Raw genomic sequence first — 24,591 nt, 5'->3', positions numbered from 1 at the left:
TGAACTAAAATATGTAAAAACCAATTAAATCATCTACAAAACCAGCCATCCTATAGAAATTAACTTCAGCTTAGATCAAAATTTAAAATTCTATAAGATCAAAGTTTTTGCATACATTTTTAGAAGCAAGTACCAAGTGATCTAAAAAATATTTAAGTAGCGACAATACAATCGCTATCGATGTTGGTAGATTTTGTATCGATATCGCAAATACCCGCCAAATTCAAGAGATCTTGTTATCACTTTATGATGTTGAGGTGGAAAAACATTTATTTTGAAAATTTAAAGTGTTTACGTCCCGTTATAAAATAAACATAAATATAGCAAAATACGCGCCATTCGCATGTGCTGGTGCACACTTACATACATACATGTTTATCAATACGTTATTGTAAAATTATTTCGTTAATTGTTTCAATTGCCTTTAGCGTGATATCACCAAAGTAGTATTACATCCTTTCTCCGAAATTCCTTTAGCACAGTTAGCACAGTGTGTGTATATATGTTTACATCTTTATTCTTTGTCTCTGGTTTCCTACCGTTTGTAGTTTTCGTAGAGCTTACAGCTAGAATTAATATAGGTTTTAATGCCTCGGTAGCACATAGTGTGGGCTTCATAAAATATTGTTAGTTGCTCAGTTTACACAAGTGATAGCTTTGTGTGCAGATCGGTGTGTGGGGGATAGTCATTAGGGGCGATCGTGCCGCAAGTTGCGCCATTTTACAAATGTTAGTTACTCATTTTGAATCACAATCACTTTCGTGTTAGTTGTGTGCGCAATCAAAAGAAAAACAACTCAAATCCATAAAAACAAAATCAAAGTCTTTGTTCTAGCTTGGTTTATTACAAAATCATAATTAAACGAAGACGCTACAGGGTAGCGAAAACCTAAATTATGCATGATGGTGCAATATAATAATCTTTTCAATTTATTTTATAAATTAAGCTTAAATGGGTTTTGTGTACATTTCCCGAAAGTGGAAATTATATGCGTTCAAGTCGTTAAGTACTGTAGAAATCATAACAGCGGTGGACATCCCTAGATTTTGGATTTAGAATGTTAAACTCGCGTAAAGTAAACGTGCGCACTCTAGACTACAAAATACAAAAAGTATATGTACGTGTACATATCCTACAATATATATATATATATATATATATATATTATGTATCATAATTATTAGGTTCTTTCTTCGTGTATAAGATCAGTAATTAGAGGATTGTGGGATCCAGATCCAATCCATTTTCTGTTACTTCCTTTATCATTCGACAGCATCTTTCTCGGCATGCTCTTCAAATGGTATCATCTAAATTCAAGATAACTTTATAACCTAGCCAATTTCAAGACATCTTACATTAAATTGGGTGTGAAATGGATTCGAACGAAGTTCAATAGCAAAATTAGGAACGAAAATAAAACGAGTTTGCTGAATCGCGTCGCTTGTGTGAGGTTGTGTGTTTCATAAACTGGATAACAAATGCGTTTGATAAGCGCCAACCGGCTGTGTCTGTGGTTCTGTTTTGTCTAACTTTGTGGACTAATAATATAAACAACAATGTAATGAAATTACACAAAAAATAATAATTCAAGAGGTCCTATAGGCTTGGCGGAAAGTTAATACAGAAGATTCGCTGCAATTCACATAATACGCTACAAGATTCGCTGCGGTTGGTTACAATTTCACTTATGTTATTAGTGCGCGTGCTGGTGTGATGCGGCTCCCGTTGTGCCGAACGCGCTCATCAGATCGCCCTCATAAAGGGCAATCAATAGCATTATCCCTACTCCGCTGAGCATGCCGAGAATCTGCAACAGGAACTGGTCCAGTGATTTGTGCGAGGCCGAGATCTCTGGCATCTGGCAAATAGAAGAAAATCATGCATAAATAATTTTATTGAGGTACACCTTGTGTTGACCACTCACCATATCGACTAGGGCAATGTAGATGAACAGACCCGCAGCCACGGCAAACATCCACTGGGCCACATCCTGCGATTGACCAAAGGCAATGCCAAAGATCATGCCGATGAAACTCAGGACACCCGTCAACAGGTTGTAGTAGACGGCCGACTTCACCGACATGCCTGCTTTTATTAGGATGGCAAAGTCACCCAGCTCGTGTGGCAACTCGTGGCAGAAGACAGCCAGCGATGTGGAGAAGCCGCCGGCAATGTTTTCCGCAAAGGCTGCACCAATGGCCATGCCATCCGTAAAATTGTGCAGGCCGTCACCCATGATAATCATCCAGGCCACGGCGCTCAGCGTTTCCGGTGGCGAATGGACGTGTCCATGGCGATGACTGTGACCGTGATGCGAGGATTCGTGCTCCCGCAGGATCACAGTTACATGATCGTTCCGGCCGTCCTTATCCTTTGCATTGTTTGCTGCGTACACGGCGTTTCCGTCCAGATCAGTGACAATTGTGTTGCTATCATGGACCTCATGATTCTGCTGGTGGCTATTGTGCTTGTGGTTGTGATTATGGTGATTCATTTCCACGCAGTTCGTGTGCAGCGTTGATAATAGGGATTCGGCAGCGGCGGCCATGTCATTGGATCCATCATGATCGCCCACACCGTTACGTAGCTCCGCTACTGAAGGAGCATCTCCGCCAGCGCCCGCCGCTGCATCGCCTGGCAAGTGCATCCACTCGCTCTGCTTGTTGTTCATCGTGATCTCGTCGTAGCAATATGGATAGGAGCTATACTTTTGCTTGCAGATCTTGTCGCCGGCCACGGAATTGTTTACCGACGAGTCGGGATCCCGCATCACCTTTGCCCGCGATGGTTTCTTTGTCTCCTTCTCCACGCTCTTGCGCCACTCGGAGATCATGGTCAGCGCATGCTCCATCACGTAAAAGAAGATTATGCCACCCAGGCACCCCAGTCCTTTCATGATCATCCCCCGCTCATCCTGGCCTGCAAGAGACTATAAGTTTAACGTTAGTCATGGCTTCGGACGAACCCATCAGAATTATCAGCTTTACTCACATGAGGCAGCAAGTGCAGCAGGGCATCGCCGGTCATCGTACCCACGGCCAGCGCTACCAGATATTGAATGATGTACTTGTAATACCTGGAACCCATAAACGGTATGATGGCCACGCCTACCAAGCCGAGGATGCCGCAGGCAAACACAGAAATAAAAGCATAGATCCATACTGCAAAAAATGAGAAACATTAGTTAGGAACAACGAATGGCCCTCAAAACTGTGTCTGAAAACGCACCATAGAATATATCCTTGTCCTTCTCTGCTTCCAGCAGCTCTTCAGTGGTATCAATGTCCGACAAGACAGCAGGTTCTATGCAGCCGCCGCTCTGGTTTTTCAGCTCATATAGGAGAATCGGACACAGATGTAGCAAGTCCTTATCGCTCAGCGTAAAGTTCTTGGCCTCTTTGCCGAGTTGATGTGTGTTGTCGTTGGGCAGGGATGGGCATATGACGTTGGAGGTGGTGCCATTCTGGATAAGCGTGCAGTTTTTCAGCTGCAGACTGTGACCTTCATCTTCGTGATGATGAGCATGGTGATGATCGTGGGGCTGGACATGATGCACAAGGCGACTAGCAGGAACGCACTTTGAAGTAAATAAGAAATCGGAGTTAATCAGCAATAATTATGCAATAGTCAGCACTATACTTACAGTTCCCTCACTTGCCCCACTGGTCAACGAGTGGAGGCTGAGCTGCTGGAGTAGGCCATCGAATCCGCTGCTGTTCATCAGCTCATCCTGGGCCATTAGCTTCTCAAGATAGTACTGGGTGATCTGCGGGACGCGGGATTCGGATGTGGAGCCATGCTCATGGCCAGCATGGCGCTTTTCTCTTCTCGATGGCGGGCTGATGCTGTAGTTGAAGGTGTCGTCGTCGCCAGAAGCGGATCGCTGCTGTCGCCGTTCGGTGGTTTCACTGGAGGGACTCAGGTTCGTGTAGACGCGGGCATTCAGCTGCTCCTGGCTGTTGTGGGTCGTGACCAGCGCCGGGCCCAGCAGACTCTCGATGTGATCCTGACAGTGCAGGCGGTGTGCACAGAGTAGGCACACCACGCAAACGGCCATTATGTGACGCGCCATTTTTCTGGCCCGACTTGCTCTCCTTCCTCTTTTCCACTCCTAGGACTAATGCTACTCACTCGGACTCTCGTTTCAGTTTACTGCCCAGCACGGTTGGCTACAATCATAATATATCCGCCGAGATCAGTCAGTCGTCAATTCACTCGCTTATTTCGTTCGATCTGGAATTGAATGGGAATGTCAGCAAGAGATTAGCGAAAAAAACGAAAACAAGTACATCAAGCCAACACACAAAATTCTATTTGATTAAGAATCATTTATGGGTTGCCGCTCCACTGTCAGCCCCTTATTACCATCCCACACTGAATAAGCCAGAACCGATTTACAAAGGCCATTTGCCCATTGCATAACCAAAATAGCCAGCGGACCAAAGCGGAAGTTCAAGATCGTTCGTTGGTGGATCGACACCTCCAAATATGGGACAACAAACAACTGGTTTTAGGTGCTTCAAGATCGCCATAAATGGGCGCTTTCGCTGCATTCGTTCTTTCGGTAATAGATCACTTTAATTAGATATGAATTTTCCATCTGAAAGCGCAGTATATTAATTTTTTTTAGTATCGAAACGTTCAAAAACCAAATTGTCTAATGTATTTTCACACCTAATAGAATTCATTTCGAAGTCTTCAGAATTTTAACACTTTGAAACCCCATTTAATGCACATTGCGTTAACATTCCTACTTCTTATCAGAGCATTTGCTTTTCAAATCACAATCTCATATTTCACTGGCTTCTTCAATGGACTTTTCAATGCCAGAATCAAAATGTTCGATTCCATAGCGCTACTTTTGTTTAGATTTTCGACACTAAACTGCACGAAAATTAGCTGAGAAGTTACATAACGATAGCACATTGATATTTACTAACTGCGGCTAATCGGCCAACTAGTTTCCAGCTCATAGTCGGGAGCCAAATTGTTGGATGCCATGCGGCTTCTTCGATGAGCCAAATGCGAGTGGCACGCGGCTAAAAGGAAATTCGCCAGGCGGTACTGGAATTTTTCCTAACCCCCTCCCCCCTTCCTCCGTCTAACTAACCGAAAATTAGTTTGTTATTGTAGTGGGATTGCAACAACAACTTGTTGGGACTCGGACAATTTTGCAATTGCGCATTAATGGCAGTTAGTTCAATGGTCCTGTGCATTGAAATCCAATTTATTGATAAAACTTTGGCGAAAATTTACGACACAGGCACAGATACAGATACAGATACACGTGGGTGGATTGGGTGGCTCGCTGGTTATCGACTTAATAAAAGCGAAAGCCAAAACCACTATAGGTAATAATTGAAGCGCCATTATTGTTGCATTAAGTTATGGTGGCGTCAAGGTCACAGGAAGTGGGCGGGCACCCGCGGCATTGACAAGGACACACGTCGCCTTGACAAGGGGTTAAGTGTTAAAGGTTGAGGCTGCTGCTGCAGCTGAAGCTCTGGCACTTGTTGAGGAAATTAACTGCCAAACTGGCAAAGGAAATTTGCGAAAAACTTAATTTCAGGGCAATAAAAATCAATCAACGAAGCTCCGATTTGCATACAAATTCCCCAAATTAGATCAGACACAATTCATCGGCAATATTCCCAATCAATCCAGCCAACTCAGTCAATTGGTCAAGTGCTGCCGCCATTGACCGACTGTTTCGTTTGTATTTAGTGCTGTGTTATTTTTAATTTCGTTTTTTTTAAATCAAGCCTCATTTAAATTCTGTTCGCGTGATTTGAATGGAATCACTGCGAGAAAATGTTTAACGATCTCATTTTTATGACGGCGTCAATGCTATAGAGCTTTTTTATTCGGTGCCATCAATTCATTTCACTTTCTTCCACACCACACGGCTCATATGTTTATTGAAATATTTTTAAAATATCTTGAATGGTTTTCGTACCGCGCAGAAAGAAGATTTGAGGGAAAGAAACACTAAACCAAACCGATCTGCGATCCTCACCACCAGTGAGCTTTGCAAACGCTTTGCAACTGAGCGGCGCGCGTCGCTTGCGGTTCGATTTATAAGCCAGTTTCATTGCTGGCTAATTGAGTGAGTGTGTACGTATGTATATATGTATATTTGTGTATATCGATGTGATGACTGGGGACCACATTAAAGCATACCCACAGCGAAGGCGTGCTAACTTGGCGGGGCGTGGCTGATTCTGTACCATGTCCAATGTCGACGAGAACGAAAATCAGAACTCAATGATTCCATCTTAATTTTAATGCGGTTCGAACTATTTTCCCATTCAAACCAATAAATTAAAAAAAAAGAATTAATTTTTTGGCCAGCCTTCAATAATTTAATTATTTTGCCATTCCAATCTGAGAATTTAAAAAAAAAAAATGTAATCAGCAATTTACTCACTTTTTTTCCAAGAACTTTAAATACATAAATAAACTTTAGATAAAATTGCTTTAATTTTATTGTTTCAAATCTCAGTTAAGAATCGTACATATCAAGCGGCAACTGTACCAAAAACGTACGATTCGATTTGCGGAATCAACTTTAGTTCGCATAACATCTCCATATCGCAAATCGTACGCGTCTGGTTTTTTCCGAATTCTCGTGGTAATTGTATAGTCGGCAAGTCACTGAACTCGCTGCTGCCTGAATTTCGCATGATATCTCCAACGAATCGTGCTGTCCCAGACGGCTTAAATTTCCGCAGAGTAACCCTTTCAGATGCGGAATGCTTATGTAGCTGAGCCAGCATAAATGAATTTCATATACATAGAACCGAACCGCCACATAAATTCGCTTGGCATCGCAAAAGATCTCCATGCTGAAATTTCAGAAGAAGGGTGGGTCTCATTTCGCAAATTGTGAAATTCCAAAGCGTTCTGGTACCTTTTCGATGAGTCAAACTTAATGAAATTTCACATGCAATCTCCATTTCATAAACTCATAATTCCTGGAACCCATTCCACTTTTTATGCTTCAATCGCACAATCAAATTTCGCATGACATCTGCACAAAAAGCCCAAAGTTGAACACGCGATCGCTCAAAGTACATTGATGCGTCACCAGATTAAAATAAATTTCACATGATATGTACATAAGTACATAGTATCTCCACGTTTTTAGGCCCCTGACACTGCATAATATCTCGTTTTATACATGTAACAACTTCAAACTGCGAAATTAAATCTATGAACGTACTCGTAGTACTCCTCACACGATTTATTACCAAGTGCTGTGCACAATCTACAGTTTGTTTAGCCTGAAATTTCCACCGTGCAACTACATCTCCAGATCGTCTCTCTACCTGCTGAGCAATTTATCTTTTATCTTAGCCGTAACACAAACACGAAATTCATACCTGAAACTTCAGCGAAATAACCTGCGAAAATGTGTACCCAAGAATCCAAACACACACACACACAAATTCGGGCATTATCTTTTTAGTTTTTTTTTTCCTTTGGTTTCTACCTTTTCATAAGCCAAAGCTTGATGTGAAATTTCAGCATGTGTGTTTAGGAAGATATGAAAAACCTCGCGTCATGTGATGGCCACATGGAACTGAAGTTCTGGATGAGGTCAATCACGTCGGATTCAGATTCGGACTCGGTCTCGGAATCCGAATGGACAGCTACGGATCCAATCCGATTGGATCAAATCCGTACGGAACGAGGCTCTGACCTTGCCATGCTCGCCGTCTGCTGAATTACATACTATGTACGCTGGCTGAGTGGCCGGTTTAGTATTCAGCTAGTACGACCACCAAGTGACACATAACTGATGTTGAAGGGCTGGCCATATGCGATAAATAATTCATCTGGGGGCATCGAAATGATCGTGGGTCGCCGAGAATTGTTTGTTTTCCGTATTGAGTTGTTGGTTGCTTTAATGGTTGGCTGCCTCAGTTATTGGCGCCTGGTTGCAAGGCATTCATAGTTGATATTGTTTTTTTTTTATTTGCAAATACATATCAGTTTTAGCAAATTACGCTGGCTCATGAATAATTGATTGGCGGCGGGCGTTGGGCGGAGAAATGGAAAAGTTCGCGCCCGATAAGGATGCTTCCCTTTGTCCACCACCGGCATTACTATCTATGATTCATGCACCGCCTACACTTCTAAAAAAAACAAAAGCAGCACAACTATGTGGAAGGCAGCCAAAAGTGCGAAAGGAGCACATGTTGATATATGGGTCAGTGGCGATAGCAGTGACGGCTTCCAAAGGGTGTTACGCATATAATATAAAATGAAATGACGGTCTATGTAGCTGATAAGAGTTTATAAGAAAAGTATTTATTTACGCAAAATGTAATCTGTAAACGTTGTACACCCGAATTGAAATAGTGTATTCACCTAGTATAACTCAGCCTTCAATTCTAGATACTATGATCGTTTGGATCAGTATATTGATTTAAATAGAGGGAATGCTAGAGATAAAGCATACGCGAAGTGAAGACCTCATCCACGTTGTCATCCCCCTTGAAATCTTATCTAGCCCCGCCAGTGAGTGATAAGCATTCTGGCCCGTTTGCTACTAATTCCACTGATTTTGCGTAATTAGGCTCTGAAGATAGCGCTAATGGAAATGGTAGTCGGAATTGCGCTGAATTATGTATAGAACACACGGATGACTTATAAGTATTTCGATCGAAAATAGCATAAAAACGTGCTGAATATCAGTGTAGTTACGTGTGCATCTGTTTATGTGTGTGTGTATAACAAATCCATATGCATGTAAGTGAGCGGGTGTCAAAATCGCACGCACATGGAAATTTCCCGCTATAAATAAATACTAGTTGGTGGTGGTGGGTGGATTGTGGGCGGTGGGAGGTGGAATAGGGGCGCGTCGCATGCACTTTCCATGCTGAATGAACGTATGCCAAGATTAATAAAAGGCGGGTAATTAATGCAAGCCCACTACTAACTCACCCGTAAATTTGCCGGACTGTTTAGCACATCGCACACTGAAACACTGTAACACACACTCACACAATTCCAACTAGAGTTATTGCGGGATCGAAGATAATGCTGGACGATTCTGGGAGCTATATATTTTGCCGATGCGGTGGGCGTGAATGAAAGAGGCCGTTGAGATTACGCCGAGTGTCAATTCCGTTGTAATAATCTCGGTTTGGCACGGGAAATCGAATCGAAGCGAATCCGCATGGAGCGGCGAGATTTGCACGGGATACGGAATACGGGATGCGGCCACCAACACCAACGCGGGCTCAGTTATGCAAGGGTGGGCTAACTGTAAACATTTTCCGGAAACGCTAAACATATGCCGCAGCAGCCATCTCTCTTTCGCTGACACCGCCAAACACAAGAAATCCGCAATTAAAACAATTTGGTTATAACAATTATCGATAGGCTGTAGGGATGTTGAAAAACACCGAATCATCGGCGATAGGTATCGGTTCCGTTGCTATCAAAGCTATACATCGATGCAATCAATGTAATCTCTTGCAGCATGTATTAAAAATGATAAATATATATTGATCTTAAATTAAATTTGCATCAGTAAGGCAATAGTTTATAATCGATTTAGAAGTATCATGAATCTATTACCATATTATACCAAATTAAGTCGTAGTGTTCTCGCATTTTTGTTTTTAATTTAAATTAAAGTCCAATATATTAGATGCTGCTAAAAGCATACAACTTCGATAACTTTAATTAAATTTTAAAAAATTACAGCTTTAAGAAATTTATATTCAAGATTAATTATTTAAGATAAATTATTTAATTTTCACCTTTACCAAAGCTTTAATAATAAGTGATTAAAAATACATCATTCCTATAAAAAGTCAATACGTTATCGAGCCACCTTAACTTTTACTGTCAAATATCGAAAATTGTCATAACGCGCAAAACAGGTTGTGTTTCTGTCCAAAAAGAATTTAATTGCCAATATGAGCAATACTCAGCACTTAACTACTGGTTAGCTTGAGTTACTAAGTCCCAAATCCACATTTAAAAAGCGCATATATATTGCAGGTTCGGCAAAGCCCATTTTTCCGGATGATGGGATCTTAAAGCTGTATTCGATGCGCTTTTGCCCCTATGCACACCGTGTGCACCTGGTCCTGGATGCCAAAAAGATTACCTACCACGCTATCTACATCAATCTTCGCGACAAACCCGAGTGGTTCTCCCTGGTGAGCAGCTCCACAAAGGTGCCGGCACTGGAGCTGGTCAACGAACCGGGAAATCCTGTGCTGATCGAGTCGCTCATTATTTGTGACTACCTGGACGAAAAATATCCGGAGGTGCCATTGTATCCCAAGGATCTGCTTAAGAAGGCTCAGGAGAAGATTTTAATCGAACGTTTCGGACAGTTTATCAATGCTTTCTACCACCTGGTGCAGCACGACAATCCCGAGCAGTTGGTTGACACCGATCACTATGCCGGATTGGTCGTTTACGAAGAGGAACTGAAGCGACGTGGTACCAAATTCTTTGGTGGCGACAGCCCAGGCATGCTTGACTACATGATGTGGCCCTGGTGCGAGCGCTTTGACTCTCTGAAATACACTTTTGAACAAAAATTCGAATTGAGTCCGAAACGTTTTCCCACTTTGGTGGGTTTTACTGGCTTTCTAATTATGTCTTAAATTACCAAGATTATTCTCTTGCAGATTAAGTGGCGCGACTTGATGATCCAGGATCGTGCTGTGAAGTGTTTCTATCTGGATGGAGAGACCCATGCCAAATACATCAACTCTCGGCGATCGGGCCAGGCCGATTATAATATGCTATAGTAAGATTTAAAGATTATACATATAATATGTGACGGATCCATTTCTCGTTTTTAGCAATGAGGCCAAACGTGTCAAATTGGGGTAGTCTACGGTATGATGGCGTTTGTACTTCAGCATTGTACCTTTTGCATTTAGAATAACACATGTACATACTACGGCAGCATTATTGTGATTGAAAAATAAATCTTTGCATTTTCACTTTTAAAATAGGTATTGTTTATACGGATTATAAGAACTTTTTTTAGAATTAGGTTATTGAAGGTATCCATGATAAATGGATATGAAAATACCTATCTAAGAATTAAATAGTAGTTTATAGTCTTTAATATGTGGTCAAACATTTTTTTTAATGTGAGCTTTCGAATTTTAAATTCACCCGCTCGACAATCGAAATATATTCGATAAAATAACTCGTCCGGCGACTGCGACCACTATATAAGGTAGCGGAATCCCTCTATTTGTTGTCAGTCGATCGGAACTACTTTGCCACCAACATTTCACGTCTTGGGAATTATCTTAAAATTGTTAACAAAATGGCCCTGCCGCAAAAGCACTTCAAGAGAGGTGAGTGGGGGGCACTTCAAGGTCATCGGGATAGTGACACTGCAAAAGTTTGCAATTGATTTCATAGTTTTATCTAGACCCCACTTCGAGAGGCGTAAATTACGCAGAGATAGAGATTTAATTTTAGCCCAAGCATAATGGAAAACTTTCCGCTGACGTCACAAATCACCCTTCAACAGGTTCGCCCAAACCGGAGATTCCCGAGGATGGAGTCCTGCGTTACTACTCGATGAGATTCTGCCCGTACTCGCAGCGTGCCGGTTTGGTTTTGGCCGCCAAAAAGATTCCACATCACACGGTTTACATCGATCTTAGCGAGAAACCAGAGTGGTACATCGACTACAGTCCATTGGGCAAGGTGCCGGCTATCCAGTTGCCACATCTGCCTGGACAACCGGCTTTGGTGGAGTCCCTGGTCATTGCCGAGTACTTGGATGAACAGTATCCGGGCGAGGGCTCCCTATTCCCCAAGGATCCATTGCAAAAGGCGCTAGACAGGATCCTCATCGAACGCCTGTCGCCCGCTGTCAGCGCCATTTACCCCGTGCTCTTCACCAAGAATCCACCCGCTGATGCCATCAAGAACTTTGAGACCGCTCTGGATGTCTTTGAGCAGGAGATCACCAAGCGGGGAACTCCATACTTTGGAGGCAACAAAATCGGCATTGCGGACTACATGATTTGGCCCTGGTTCGAGCGATTCCCGGCCCTCAAGTACACTCTGGATGAACCCTACGAGCTGGACAAGACGCGCTATCAGAATCTGTTGAAGTGGAGGGATCTGGTGGCCCAGGATGAGGCTGTCAAGGCCACCGCCTTGGATGCCCGAATTCATGCCAAGTTCATGAAGACCCGCCATGAGAACAAACCCGACTACGATGTCGCCTTCCAGCCCTTGTAAAGGATACATTCATGGATGACAGGATGCAACATACTTAAACTAAAATTGTGAAACCTATTAAGAAAATATTAAACCCATAAAGTAGAACATCAAATGTTATTTCTGCCTCTTCAACTGGGATTTGGGTCAATGTTTTTATTCCTGTCAATTAATCGAGTTTACATTGATCTTACAGGTTCCACCAAGCCCGAGCTGCCTGAAGATGGAGTTCCTCGTTTCTTTTCCATGGCATTCTGCCCCTTCAGCCACCGAGTTCGGCTCATGCTGACCGCCAAACAGATTGAACATCATAAGATCTACGTCGATTTGATTGAGAAGCCAGAATGGTACAAGGATTTCAGTCCCCTGGGCAAAGTGCCCGCCCTGCAGCTTACTGGGGTGAAAGATCAACCGACCCTCGTGGAGTCGCTCATCATAGCAGAGTACTTGGACCAGCAATACCCCCAGACACGACTCTTTCCCACTGATCCGCTTCAGAAGGCGCTGGACAAGATTCTAATCGAACGTTTTGCTCCAGTGGTCAGTGCAATTTATCCTGTGCTGACTTGTAATCCCAACGCTCCGAAAGATGCCATACAGAACTTCGAGAATGCCTTGGATGTTTTTGAAGTGGAGTTGGGCAAAAGAGGAACCCCCTACTTTACGGGCCAGCACATTGGAATCGTGGACTACATGATTTGGCCTTGGTTCGAACGTTTTCCCAGCATGAAAATCAATACGGAGCAAAAGTATGAGCTGGATGCAAAACGATTTGAAAAGCTGGTATGTTTAAGTAGGACAACGCAAGATTCATGTATCTCATCCAAAATCGTTCTATTACAGCTTAAGTGGCGCGATTTGATGACCCAGGATGAGGTTGTGCAGAAGACAGCTTTGGATGTCCAGCTGCATGCCGAGTTCCAGAAATCGAAGACCCTTGGAAATCCCCAGTACGACCTTGCCTTCAAGGGCACACCATAGAACGACAACTGGTTTAGCCAAGATCAAATCTTTGGAACCAGTTATGGACTGCATTTATGTTTTATTCATTCCATGCGAACAATTCAAATAAACCAAGTGCATCAGGCATCCTTGACCAGCAGATTGTAGTTGGCTCGACCCAGGCTCCGTGTGCGCAGAAACTCCGCCTGAACCTCGGCCTCCATGTAAAAGGCCATCACAGCCGGATCCCGTTTCATGCGTTCCAGCCAAAGGGTCTGAAAAATGGTATACTAATGTACTTCATCACTCCTGGAATACACGGACGTGCTCACCAGCTGGGGGAAGCGGCTCTCATCGTAGTTATAATCCTCTCCACGCTGCAACTTAAGGAGCTCGAGGCGCTCACACCAGGGCCAAATCATGTAGTCCAGAATGCCCGTCTGCTCGCCACCAAAGAATTCCGTACCACGGCGAGCCAGCTCCCTTTCGTAGACGTCCAGGCCGCTCCAGAAGGGATCCAGATCACCGCCATCGGATGCCTTGAAAAAGGCACCTAGCACCGCTCCAAATCGCTCGATTAGTAGCTTATCCTGCACTTTCTTCAGCGGATCACGTGGATAGAGTGGTCGCAGTGGATACTGCTCGTCCAGATATTCGCAAATCAGTAGCGACTCTGTGAGCACAGGTGGTCCAGGTTCTCGCACGATTTCTAGAGCCGGCACCTTGCCCTGTGGATTCTTGTCCAGCAGCCACTCCGGCTTGTCTGTGAGATTAATGTAGATGCTGTGATACGGGATCTGCTTGGCGTCCAGGACCAGATGCACCCGTTGGGCAAATGGGCAGAAGCGCATCGAGTACAGGCGAAGGATACCATCCTCGGGAACATCCGGCATGGGTGAGCCTAGCGGGCGCATTTATTAATAATAATGATTATCCTGGTTTCCTGGATCTACCCACCTTTAGCCAAATGCCTGCCGTTACTCATGATGTGCGTGCTCGGGTCCAGAGATGCAAGTGGTGATAGCCATTGCCATGCGAGTGATTTATAAAGTGCGGCTCACTGCCCTTCGCCGGGTGGCTTCGCTTACGCGGCTGAACTTGGTGGCTTGCGGCTGACACACATACCAACCCATGTGGATACAGTGAAGACCCCTTGGAACCTGCACACTGATTCTAAATATAAGAACTGAGTTCTTCGCACCCCGTTCTGTGATTCTTGAACGGAATTCTTGCCTTCCAAGCCGTTATCAATTGCTTTGCCAAATAAAATATTTTAGTTTTTATGTTTATTATGAAATCTCCTTGTTATAGTTTCATTTTCAGTACTGATCTAAGCCAGCAGATCGTAGTTTGCCTTGCCGGTCGCGCGGGTGCGCCAGAACTCGTTGTGCTGCTCGGGAGTGACATAGAAGGACTGCACCACCGAGTCCGCCTTCAGGAGGGGAATCCACTTGCTGATCTTGGGGAAGCGACTCTCGTTGAAGTTGTACTCCTTCTGCAACTTCAACTCGATTACAGAGAGGCGTTCGAACCAGGGCCAGATCATGTAGTCCACGAAGCCGGGCTTGTTGCCGCCAAAGTATGGGGTGCCCCGCTTGGTCAACTCCTCCTCAAAGATTTCAAGTGCCGTCCAGAAATCATCCAGCCCGGTGCCCTGCAAGAGGATCTTCATGAAGGCACTGGTGATGCCGCTGAAGCGCTCCAGCAGGATCTTGTCCTGGGCCCGCCCTAATGGGTCCTTGGGCAGCAGCGGATTCTCCGGGTACTTGTCGTCCAGATACTCGGCAATAATCAGCGACTCGATGAGCGAGGGCTCACCCTTCTCCGCCACCAGCTGCAGGGCAGGCACCTTAAGCAACGGACTCACTTCCACCAGCCACTCTGGTTTCTCGGTGAGATTGATGTAGACGCTGTGATGGGGCACATTCTTGGCGTTCAGGACGAGATGGGCTCGGTGAGCGTAGGGGCAGAACCTCATGGAGTACAGGCGGAGGACTCCATCGTCAGGGAGGACAGGCTTGGGGGAACCTAAAGATGGAATTTATTTACTTTCTGTTATATTTAAACTTAATTATATTTAGTTATTTTTATAATGCTTCACGGTGGGTTATACAAATAAATCAATAACTTCATGAGTCACTTGTGGAGCCCTTAAATCCGCACCTGTATTTTTATTTGTTTAGCAAGTCATTGCACTAAAGTTAATGTTGATAGGGCTACGTTATCTTTCAAAGTGAAAATATTATGGTTCATTTGATATCAGAGTGAAAGCTACAGCTCAAAATGTAAGTAAATTTTACAAATAAAATTATTAACTAAATATAAAATCGTGATGAAGTTTAAAATAATATACCTTTCTAACTCTTTTGGCAAAAAATCCCAATAATTCATGCCAATAATTTTGTGTAACATTACGAAATATAAAAATCGTTATTCGATCATTAGGCTGAATGTTGGAGAACTTGTTTTATAATATTTTATATATTATGTCGAATGACATGGGCGTTTCTCTTGGCGGCGGCGACAACTGGTTTTGGTTTTCTCTTACCTTTGGCCAAATGTTTACCAGCACTCATTTTGGTTAATTGCAGAACTGAACAAATTCGCTTAACTGTTGAAATGTCGACGGTGAATTGCGAACTGAGTTTTCTCTTCGACGGCGCTCTGTCTATATAAAGTTTGTTTTTTTTACCGCAAATAATAATCGAGCTTTTTGCGACGTGACTCTTAGTTTTATCGGCTCTTGATATCGCTTTTAAAAACGAATTCTCATCGCAGACGTTTATTTCGATTTAAAACGTTTTGCTACATTTGCGATTTGTTTTGTGGGAAGAGACAATCATTTCCTCCGCTTTATACATAGTACATCTACTTAGTTAGTTAATAATCACGCCTGCTTGTATATATAGATATATTATGTTTTTACATGGTTTGGGGGGAGTTTTTATTTGTTTTTTAATTGAACCTCGGAACTACTACGTACATTTAGAGTTTTAAGTTTATGAACTTTTCGCAAAAAGTTTCGATCGGCGGACTTTCGAAATAAAACTTAATCTATGTACAAAAAAGTTCTCGAAATTTCCGTTCATGCCTTACAAAAAATACAAAAAAGTATTAGTACATATACAACAGAGTTGCTGACATCATTGAGTCGCGATAAATAGTTGTTATCAGTAATTGCATTCGAAAAACAAAATCGGAAAGTAATAAACAATGATTACTACATTTGCTGCTACACTTAATTGTTTATCAAAATGTAAAAAGATCCTTTCGCTGCTTTTGGTCCTACAAATGGGATTTCTTTTGATGCATGATTAATTTTTGTTTTTAATTCATTTTAAAAATGTCCGCAAATGGAAAACATTAAAATTTAATGATTAAACTGTATCTTTTTTTTTCCCGAATCAATTGCGCGTTGTTGTTACAGTAATTACATGGGATAAGTAGCTAAAACTAAGTAAATACGTACACTTAAAAAAATTCTACACACTGGAGTTAAATGTTGCTTTGCTTTCGTTTCTCAATTTCTTGCTTTGTCTTGTTTTGCATCGTTGCCTGACGATTCCCATTCTAAGTTTCGTTTATAATTTTCGTTAATTTTTTTTTTGTTTGCAATTTGTATTTTGTTTGTTGCTCTATAAAATATGCAAACTGGTTGCATTTTGATCACGGTTCTTGCTGTTGCATATAAACATCCATCTCGCTTTTGATTATTGGAACGACTTGAGATTTTAGAAAAAGAAAAGTTTTATGGCTGCTTTCAAATTTATCCATGGGCATCCGGTTTCGAATCCTTCAGCTTCATTCGCCACTGGTCCAATGGTGCTCTGAAGTTGATACCTATGGCTGGCCTTAGCCATTTGGTGAGGTGGATGCTCCAGGAGATGTGGTTGTGGCCACTGCATCGCTGTTGCTCATCTTGTGCAGCATGAGGGAGTGCGTCGATCTGGTGGCGGTGGAGCTGGGATACTTTGGCTGCATTTGGCTGTTGGACACTGTGGAAGAGCTGCTGGTCGCCGGCGGCGGCGGTGGCTGCTGGCTGCAAGTGAACAGAGTTCATCAGTGTGCTTTTGCTGGCCCTTAGGACACACACCCCTTCTGCTCGCCATCCTTCTTGCTGTTGAACATGGCCAACTCGACCTCCGTGTGCTGGCTGTTCATGTGGCGCACCCACTCCGCCGGCGTATCGAAGGATCTGCACATGGGAAAGGAAGTTCTTATACATTTTGTTTCTATGATGGATTTGTAACTCCAAACACTTACGTGGAACACAAATCGCAGAGCAGAGTTACGTGATCGTGATCCATATTGTTCTCCTGTTGCTGAAAAACAAAATATATAATCTGGTCTTAATACCAATAGGTTTTGATAGGTATTGATTCAGTACTTCAGATTTATTCATTGAATGGACGAGTTGATGTCCAAGTACTCACCGAAACGCGGCGTCGTTTCTTTGGCACATAGGTCTTAACAGATCGCAGGGCGAGATTGCTGGAGGAGGATGAGGTGCTCCCGCTGGCACTGGATGGCAGGAGGTTCCTCTCTGTGCCGCCCGTGGGATCGCCGGCATGTGTGCCCAGGTGACGTACCAGCATCTTGGTGTCCTCGAAGGACTTCTGACAGATCTCGCAGACCAGCAGCTGCTTGAAGTTGTTATAGTCGCGCAGCGTGTGCTCCTCGCTCTCCTCGGAGGGTGTTCCGCGATTCCTATTCACCTCCAGCTTCACGGCGGACATCTTGAAGTCGAGTGGCTGCTTGGGCGAAGCCAATGGCAACTCCTCCAGATTGTTGTTGTTCGACGCACTGGAGGCGTTTGGTGGGTTGTTGCTCCAGTCGGTCGGCTCCTGTTTGATGGTGAGGAAGTTGTGCGGATGTCGAAGGTTCGGCGGATGTGATGGTGGTGCCTGCTGTGGTGGTGGCGGAGGCGTGGCTGCCAGGCGGGAGGGCACCACGTGCTCAAAGTGTGGTGCTTCATAGTAGTCCCGAGCTGAGGGAATAAAACATTGGATTAGTCATCATCTGCCGTGCTGAGTATTCTTACTCACGTCTTTCGCATGCGCTCTCCCTCCTCAGGCGTCGCTCGAAGACCAGGCCCACCTCGTTTCGCTCACGGAGTGCCTGCTCCTCGTACTCTGTCCGCCGCAGCGTGGTCTCCGCTTGGTCAGCACCTGGTCCGGCGGCCAGGGGACAACTGCTGCAGCCCACCTCCGTGCAAATGGAAATGGGCTGCGATGGCGGGGCACCTGAACCTCCAACTGATCCTCCCCCTCCTACTGTTGTCGTTGTGGAGGTTGGTGGTGGTGGGTGAGACTGCGACTCCAACTGACCGGGTGCCGCAAAACAGCATTTATCCTCCGGATCGATGGCCACCTCCTTGTTGACGGAAATGCCCAACTTGCTGCTGCTCGCGACGGTTAGTAGTCCTGTGTGGGCGGCCAATTTGGGTGACTTAATGATCACGGGCGAGTCCTTGGGCATAACGGAGGCACCAAGTCCACGAAACTGCTGCTGAGGATTATGGTGATTCAGGTGGCTGTGATGTGACGACAGGTGGTGGTGATCCAAAGCGAAACGTGTGGATACACCCGGCTTGCTGGAATAGAGATCTCCCTGAAGTTGCGCCGACATGGTTGATTGTGGCGGCGGCGGAGGAGGCGGCAAAGCGGTTCGAGAGCCATTCGACATGTACATGGTGCTGGCCTCTCGCGGATGCAGGTGCCCGGCCAGTGAGTGGGGATGGTGTGTGGTTGTGACCACTGAGCCAGAGCCACCGCCATTGGAAGAGCTGGTGCGGCACAGGCCACGGATCTTGAGGATCTCACCGCCGCGCAGGACCTCGTTGAGTATGTCGTTGGAAACGGTGGCCTCGCCGCTGTACATGTACTGAACCAGGATCTGGATGGCACGATGGCTAAGTTCGGGCGGCAGGACCACATAGAGCACTCCATTGGGATTGGTGATCGGTGCCGTTTCGAACATGGTGGCGAAGAACTGGGACGAAGCACTCAGGATGAACTTGTGGGCCGAGATGCCCACTGTGGGTATATCCGAGGGGATTCCGCTGCTGTTGTAGGAGCTGTACAGAACCACATCGGCGAACTTTTCGTTCCTAATGGAGAAATATGATATGATATGATGATAATGTTTTTTTACTTTAAACGCAGCTAGCTCAGAATTACAAAAAACAATAACTTCAAATATTCACGAACTATGGTACAGTGGTACTTACTTATAAAGTGTGGCTATGGAAGAGTTCAGATAGGTGAGGTGTGAGTCCCACTTGAGGTGATAGTTTTCGGCGGCCATCTCTGCGGCCGGCAGCTCCTGTACAACGATAAAATCAATAAATAAATCAATAAATGCCGCCAGTCAGTCGGTGGGGTGTTTATTTTGAATACCCCGATCCCACCACACCACCCAAGGTGTGGTGAATAGAGGGTATAGCCACCAAGCTCTTGTGCCAGTATATCTCTCACACAGAGCAACGGTCATACTCATTTGCTAGCTTCCATTTGTTTACATATTTTAATTTGTGTTTATTTTGAAAATAACAAAATGTGGCAGTTCGACACGCGACTTATTGAGCTGGTTAGGGCTAATCCCAAGCTTTATGAGCGCGAACTTAGAAACGCACCCTACGAAGCGCATAAGAAGCGCCATCCGGAAATCTGGAGCAGCATCGCCACTTCATTAAATTCAGATGGTAAGAAACTGGTAAATTGTATAAATATCCCTTAATTCCTCATTATATTTTAACTTAGCTAGTGCCTGTGTCACTCGTTGGAACCATCTGGTGGCCAAACAGAGTCGGGAGCTGGCCAAAGAAAAAGCCGGAGGCACTGGCTCCGATTGGAGTCTTCTGCCGCATTTGAAATTCCTGCACCTTCACCACTATCCGATTAATCACCGAAATTCGGGTGACCTGAGTAGGAGCACACTGAAATCCAGCGAAGAGGTCAACGACGAAGAGGATCCGCTCCAGGAGGCCATGGATGAGCAGCTGGCTGTGGCGGGAGCTGCACCACCAACACCCACAAATCCTGCCCAGGCAACGACAGTGGCTTCCGTCCAAGCAAAAAAGAGGATAGAAGCTCTGCTCGAAGGACTGGGCGAAGCGAACCGAATTAAGGCGGAGAAACGCATCCTGGCCTACCTATGCAAATGCAATCTGCGCGCCCTCAACGACGAGCAAATCGATGATATAGTTATTTAGGAAGATTGCCAAGATGATGTAGTTATAGAGGAAGATTGCCATGATGATAAGTCACTGATCAAAAAATTGTTTAATATTAAGTCATTTTTGTTATAGTTTATATCTCTGGACAATTATCTTAAGCGTATGCTAAATAACTTCTTTTTCAAATGTATGCTTTACTAAAAAATATTTTTAATTCATTAATTTAACTAATCTTATAATTGACGCATGGTCTAAAAATAATAATTGCATCTAATCAATTATTCTACTATAGAAACTAATTATTGCATTTGAAGATATGGGAACATATTAAGTTTTCAACTAAAGAAATGTTTTTAATTGAGGCTTTAGATTATCAATTTAAGATTCAAAACAACTGGTAAACCACCCAAACAAAGCATCGTCTCCGCATCAATTGTCGCCAGAGGTCATTTATAGACCCAGAGACTCGGGGGATAGTATAGTAATGCAGTGGGAAGCTATCTGTGTGGCCCGAGCCAACTTTGGACAGGCGGGCGGGGAGTAGGTGGAGCAGGCGAGGGAAAATCGAATTGAGCCACGCCAAAAAACTCCTACTATGACGCAGCTGCTGCTGGGAACTGGTCAAAGAGTCAAAGAGTGCGCGCGCAAGCAATAACATGTCCAATATCCATGTCTGGATCGGATCGGGGGAAGGCCACCAGCACGGGGACAGGGCGACGACGACGCCAAAACAAGCATTTAGTTTATTAATTTGACGACTGCCGCAGGGGGCGCGGTGTGCCGAAACAAAAACATAACGAGCGAGGAGCGTCGTGCACCCTTAACGACTGATGCCACACTACCACTACCACCTCGAACCGACTGAGTCCTCCCGTACTCCCCACGTACATGCTGAACCCTCCGACGCACTAAGCCACTATATGAACTAACTTCTCCTACGGCCAGCCACCTACCCACTGGCGCCCATTCCCATTCCCAATCCCCGGACTCAGCTCTTGGTATTAACACCGTATTATCGATTGATTTCCAGCACAAGCACACAACAAAAATCAATAAGCTGCCAGAGCCAAAATCAAATATTGTACAGTTCTGTGATTGTTTAGTTCAGTGTTGTCGTAAAAGTTATAAACAATTTGTAGACTCTAATGTATACTTACGCCTTAATAAATGGATTTTCAAAGTACGCGCCCAAAACGTTTAAATGCTACATTTAACTGGAAATTCACCTTGTCTCGCCACTAGGATTTTTATTTGGTTTTAAATCTCTTTAAGTCACTGGATGAACTGGATGGAGTCCGTGGATTTTTGGGGGACCGCGCTCATTCGTTATTTGTTGTCAATTAATAATTTGTTATTGCTCTTCATTGAGAACGCTGGGTAAAACCGTGCGACTTGGACTTTTGAGCTGGGGAAACTGCGCAGCGCGTCGCTTGAGCTTTCGCGTTGGTGGCCACCGAACGAATGAAATCGCAGTCCAAGAAACAGGACCAAAAGGACTCTCCCAGGAGAGAGAGAGAGAGCGATTGAGATTGACGGGGTGCGAGCTACGAGAGCAGCCCTCGTCCTCACGTGCGCATTGTTATTGTTGTGGTTGGTTCGAAGTTGAATACGAAGCGCGCGTAAAATTGATTTCCCGAGCATATTGATTTTTGGTATCTCACTTGGCCTACACCGCCTCCTCGGCCCCCTGAGTTTCCGCCTGCTCAGTTTCCTGCCCTTCCTCGTCGGCCGCCTCCTTTACCACCTCCATTTGTTCCTCCTGGGATACCGCCTTCTTTTCATTGTCCTCCTTAGCCATTGCCTGCTTCTCCAACTGCGTTTGCGACGCTGACGATGTGTCCTGCTTTAGGAGTTCCCGCAAAAACATGGTGGCATAGGCAGCCGTGGGCAGCGAGAACTCCAGCAGGAGTGCCATGTAATTGGCCTCAGCTTCAGCTGGTTCTGGTGCAACCGGAATGTTCTTCAATAGCTCCCAGTCGGAGGCGATAAGTGTATCCTCCGGCGAATTGTACATTCTAAAGCTCCACTTGAGATCACTGGACGATATGATCATCTTGCGATAGGCGCCAGCCAATGCGTATGTCTTCTCCTTGTGCTTCAGTTGATCCGAGGAGAGACCCACTTCGGCGAGCATTTCCTCGTACCATGCACCGCATTCGTTGCTCGGATAGGTGATGTCGTGTCCAGGCAGGGGAAGGACCACATCGGAGAGTTTGTACTTGCCGCTAGCGATGTCTTCTGCTGTGAGCGGGCGAACCTTTCTCTTGAAAACCGACTCCTCTTCGATGGCTTCATCCCCTTCGGCGACTTCTAGAGGTTCATCGTTAGGCTCTTCTTCTTTATGTTCTTCCAAGGCCTCACACTGCTGTGCCTGCTCTTCCACGGCTTCCGGCTGTTCCTGCTCCACATAAACCAAATCACCGGGTATCAATTTCAAGCCGAACTCCTTAATCCTTCTAGACGCTATCCTGTTGAAGATCAGGCTTTGGTAAGCATGTGGATATAGCATGAGCATGTTGCGTGGTATCTGCCGCAGAGCTGATGAGTAATCTGATTCACCAAATCTGGCCAAGCCGTCCAGCAGCTTCTTTTCGATGAACTTTTCGCCGTAGATCTGTGCAGCTGCCGCCGCGGAGTCTCGATTTTTCCACCACTCCTCGCGTATGGGACGCAAAAACTCCACATCCGAGTCCCGGGGTTTTAGGATCAGTTCGCAGGCCAGTTTGTAATCGTTCTTGAGCAGAGCAACTCCCACCTCATAGGTGGGCACACTGGCGCTGTTGCCGAACCGCTGCAAGCCATAGTAGTTGATGAAGCCGCGTCCCTTCAATGATTGCAGTGCCTGCTCGATTTCTTCTCGCTTCTTCTTGGCAATGTGTCGCAAGGCAATACGAAAACGATTGCCCTGCAAGTCGCCCAGCTTCAGTGTATTGGATTCGAATCCAAAGTTGCCGATATTAACATTCCGTTGGGAGCGAGCTGCAACCAAAATGCTCTCTGGTGTACGACGCTTGACGGAGAACTTCTGTGTGGTCTTGGCCCGCTTGTCCTTGATGCCGCTGTAGTTCACCTGCGATGGTCGCAAGCTGTCGAAAAATAATGCTTTGTTAGTATTAAATGTACTGCATTTAAAATTAGATCAAACTTACTTCAGTCGTGCTGCTAAAGTAGAGGCTACATCGCTGGTAACCAAATTGGTTTTGTGCACCAGGAAGGTCACGTAATCCGCCGGAAAGCTCCAGCGTTTGTCACCTATGGAATTCGATACAAAGGAATTCGATAAAAAGGAACTCCCTGGGTAATCATTTCTACTAACCGCGTCCTTGCTTTGGTTTAAATACTTTTATAGTCTTCTTCTCCTCTGCCGGCACCTGTGAGTCTTCCTGGGTTGAGGTTTCACCTTCAGCCGCATCCTTATTTTCCAAAGATGCCTCCTCCCGGACCTTCGGCTTAGCCTGCTGCTGCCCAATGGTGGTGGACAGTAGCTTGCCCTTGTAAAGCTGCTTTATCATCTGGTGGACTTGTGTTCGCTGCTCCTTGTCCAGGGTAGTCACATCAATCTCCAGCTTTTGTTCGATCGCGGGATCGTTTTTGGCCTTAGCAAGATTGGCTATATCCTGCCAAACTTCCGGGCCGATTACTGCCTCCAGTTCTTTCCGCCAGTTGTCCAGTTCGTTTTCGGTCACAGCTGTTATAGTATTAGATACATGAGCATTTTAAGTATGCAGGATAATTGGCGAATACAGACCCACAATAGCCACTTTAGGCACACTGAGATCGTTCAGCTCCAGAACTTTTCCATTGCTATCAATCTCGTTCACGTGAAAATCAGAGAAGCGAGACTTAAGTATTCCCGTGAAGCCAGGGGCCTCCGGGTTAGTGAACTCCGTAATGCCCACTTGGGTCTCCAGTAGCGTGGATTTCTGTTGTGGAGCACTTTTGTCCAACGAAAAACGCCGGTTAACAACGATATTATTTATGGGATTTCATTTGTACCTGTTGCGCTGACCGCCACCATTGTTTTGGGGGCGATCCTTCTTCTGGCCACGCCAGTTGCTCTTGTTGTATGGTCCGGAATGGTGATTCCTGCGTCCTCTGCCCCGATCCTTGCCCATCTTGATTCAAAATGCACGTTTGAAAATTTGTCGGCAAATGAAATCCACGTTTTGCAGAACATATGATGTGCCCATTCACAATAAACTGAAACGTTTTTTAGGGTGACCGCATGTGCTATTTATTTGTGATA

At 44.9% G+C, this 24,591-nt stretch overlaps 8 protein-coding genes across 11 annotated transcripts; 3 read left to right on the top strand and 5 right to left on the bottom strand.

The window, feature by feature from the left end:
• Positions 1 to 495: 495 nt before the first annotated feature.
• Positions 496 to 9,399, bottom strand: LOC6604894 (zinc transporter foi). Of its 3 annotated transcripts, none has more exons than XM_002029703.2 (6): positions 8,951 to 9,399; positions 3,645 to 4,234; positions 3,230 to 3,578; positions 2,993 to 3,162; positions 1,926 to 2,930; positions 496 to 1,859 (listed from the first exon to the last, which is right to left on the bottom strand). In XM_002029703.2, the coding sequence occupies exons 2-6, from the start codon at positions 4,071 to 4,073 to the stop codon at positions 1,695 to 1,697; spliced, it is 2,118 nt and encodes a 705-aa protein (XP_002029739.1). In that variant the 5' UTR covers positions 4,074 to 4,234; positions 8,951 to 9,399; the 3' UTR covers positions 496 to 1,694. The 3 variants fall into 3 exon arrangements, with proteins under 3 accessions (XP_002029739.1, XP_032573699.1, XP_032573698.1); XM_032717808.1 differs by lacking the exon at positions 8,951 to 9,399 and adding an exon at positions 5,958 to 6,030; XM_032717807.1 differs by lacking the exon at positions 8,951 to 9,399 and adding an exon at positions 4,942 to 5,040.
• Positions 9,400 to 9,852: 453 nt separating this feature from the next.
• LOC6604893 (pyrimidodiazepine synthase) lies at positions 9,853 to 10,991 on the top strand. Its single transcript, XM_002029702.2, has 4 exons — positions 9,853 to 9,961; positions 10,019 to 10,602; positions 10,660 to 10,781; positions 10,837 to 10,991. Exons 1-4 carry the CDS (start codon positions 9,934 to 9,936, stop codon positions 10,865 to 10,867), a joined length of 765 nt encoding a protein of 254 aa, XP_002029738.1. The 5' UTR covers positions 9,853 to 9,933; the 3' UTR covers positions 10,868 to 10,991.
• A 242-nt stretch (positions 10,992 to 11,233) lies between these two features.
• Positions 11,234 to 13,315, top strand: LOC6604891 (pyrimidodiazepine synthase). 2 transcript variants are annotated; one of them, XM_002029700.2, is made up of 3 exons: positions 11,234 to 11,346; positions 12,423 to 13,009; positions 13,070 to 13,315. In XM_002029700.2, the coding sequence occupies exons 1-3, from the start codon at positions 11,316 to 11,318 to the stop codon at positions 13,205 to 13,207; spliced, it is 756 nt and encodes a 251-aa protein (XP_002029736.2). In that variant the 5' UTR covers positions 11,234 to 11,315; the 3' UTR covers positions 13,208 to 13,315. The 2 variants fall into 2 exon arrangements, with proteins under 2 accessions (XP_002029736.2, XP_002029737.1); XM_002029701.2 differs by lacking the exons at positions 12,423 to 13,009; positions 13,070 to 13,315 and adding an exon at positions 11,526 to 12,341 and having other exon boundaries at positions 11,236 to 11,346.
• On the bottom strand, positions 13,236 to 14,356 carry LOC6604890 (pyrimidodiazepine synthase). Its single transcript, XM_032717447.1, has 3 exons — positions 14,126 to 14,356; positions 13,501 to 14,069; positions 13,236 to 13,443 (listed from the first exon to the last, which is right to left on the bottom strand). The coding sequence occupies exons 1-3, from the start codon at positions 14,151 to 14,153 to the stop codon at positions 13,309 to 13,311; spliced, it is 732 nt and encodes a 243-aa protein (XP_032573338.1). The 5' UTR covers positions 14,154 to 14,356; the 3' UTR covers positions 13,236 to 13,308.
• Positions 14,357 to 14,437: 81 nt separating this feature from the next.
• On the bottom strand, positions 14,438 to 15,822 carry LOC6604889 (pyrimidodiazepine synthase). Its single transcript, XM_002029698.2, has 2 exons — positions 15,717 to 15,822; positions 14,438 to 15,196 (listed from the first exon to the last, which is right to left on the bottom strand). Exons 1-2 carry the CDS (start codon positions 15,742 to 15,744, stop codon positions 14,499 to 14,501), a joined length of 726 nt encoding a protein of 241 aa, XP_002029734.1. The 5' UTR covers positions 15,745 to 15,822; the 3' UTR covers positions 14,438 to 14,498.
• Positions 15,823 to 15,934: 112 nt separating this feature from the next.
• On the bottom strand, positions 15,935 to 21,589 carry LOC6604888. Its single transcript, XM_032717446.1, has 7 exons — positions 21,503 to 21,589; positions 19,398 to 19,492; positions 18,214 to 19,277; positions 17,602 to 18,155; positions 17,432 to 17,490; positions 17,262 to 17,363; positions 15,935 to 17,207 (listed from the first exon to the last, which is right to left on the bottom strand). The coding sequence occupies exons 2-7, from the start codon at positions 19,472 to 19,474 to the stop codon at positions 17,021 to 17,023; spliced, it is 2,043 nt and encodes a 680-aa protein (XP_032573337.1). The 5' UTR covers positions 19,475 to 19,492; positions 21,503 to 21,589; the 3' UTR covers positions 15,935 to 17,020.
• LOC6604887 lies at positions 19,655 to 20,636 on the top strand. The gene is made up of 2 exons (XM_002029696.2): positions 19,655 to 19,871; positions 19,930 to 20,636. The coding sequence occupies exons 1-2, from the start codon at positions 19,724 to 19,726 to the stop codon at positions 20,379 to 20,381; spliced, it is 600 nt and encodes a 199-aa protein (XP_002029732.1). The 5' UTR covers positions 19,655 to 19,723; the 3' UTR covers positions 20,382 to 20,636.
• Positions 21,555 to 24,526, bottom strand: LOC6604886 (pseudouridylate synthase 7 homolog). Its single transcript, XM_002029695.2, has 5 exons — positions 24,342 to 24,526; positions 24,094 to 24,281; positions 23,662 to 24,033; positions 23,495 to 23,597; positions 21,555 to 23,431 (listed from the first exon to the last, which is right to left on the bottom strand). The coding sequence occupies exons 1-5, from the start codon at positions 24,458 to 24,460 to the stop codon at positions 22,012 to 22,014; spliced, it is 2,202 nt and encodes a 733-aa protein (XP_002029731.1). The 5' UTR covers positions 24,461 to 24,526; the 3' UTR covers positions 21,555 to 22,011.
• Between the last annotated feature and the right edge of the window lie 65 nt (positions 24,527 to 24,591).

The sequence above is a fragment of the Drosophila sechellia genome, chromosome 3L (genome assembly GCF_004382195.2).
Source record: "Drosophila sechellia strain sech25 chromosome 3L, ASM438219v1, whole genome shotgun sequence".
NCBI lineage: Eukaryota > Metazoa > Arthropoda > Insecta > Diptera > Drosophilidae > Drosophila > Drosophila sechellia.
The sequence above is the reverse complement of the archived record's forward strand: the minus strand, read 5'-3'. Positions and strand labels throughout refer to the sequence as shown.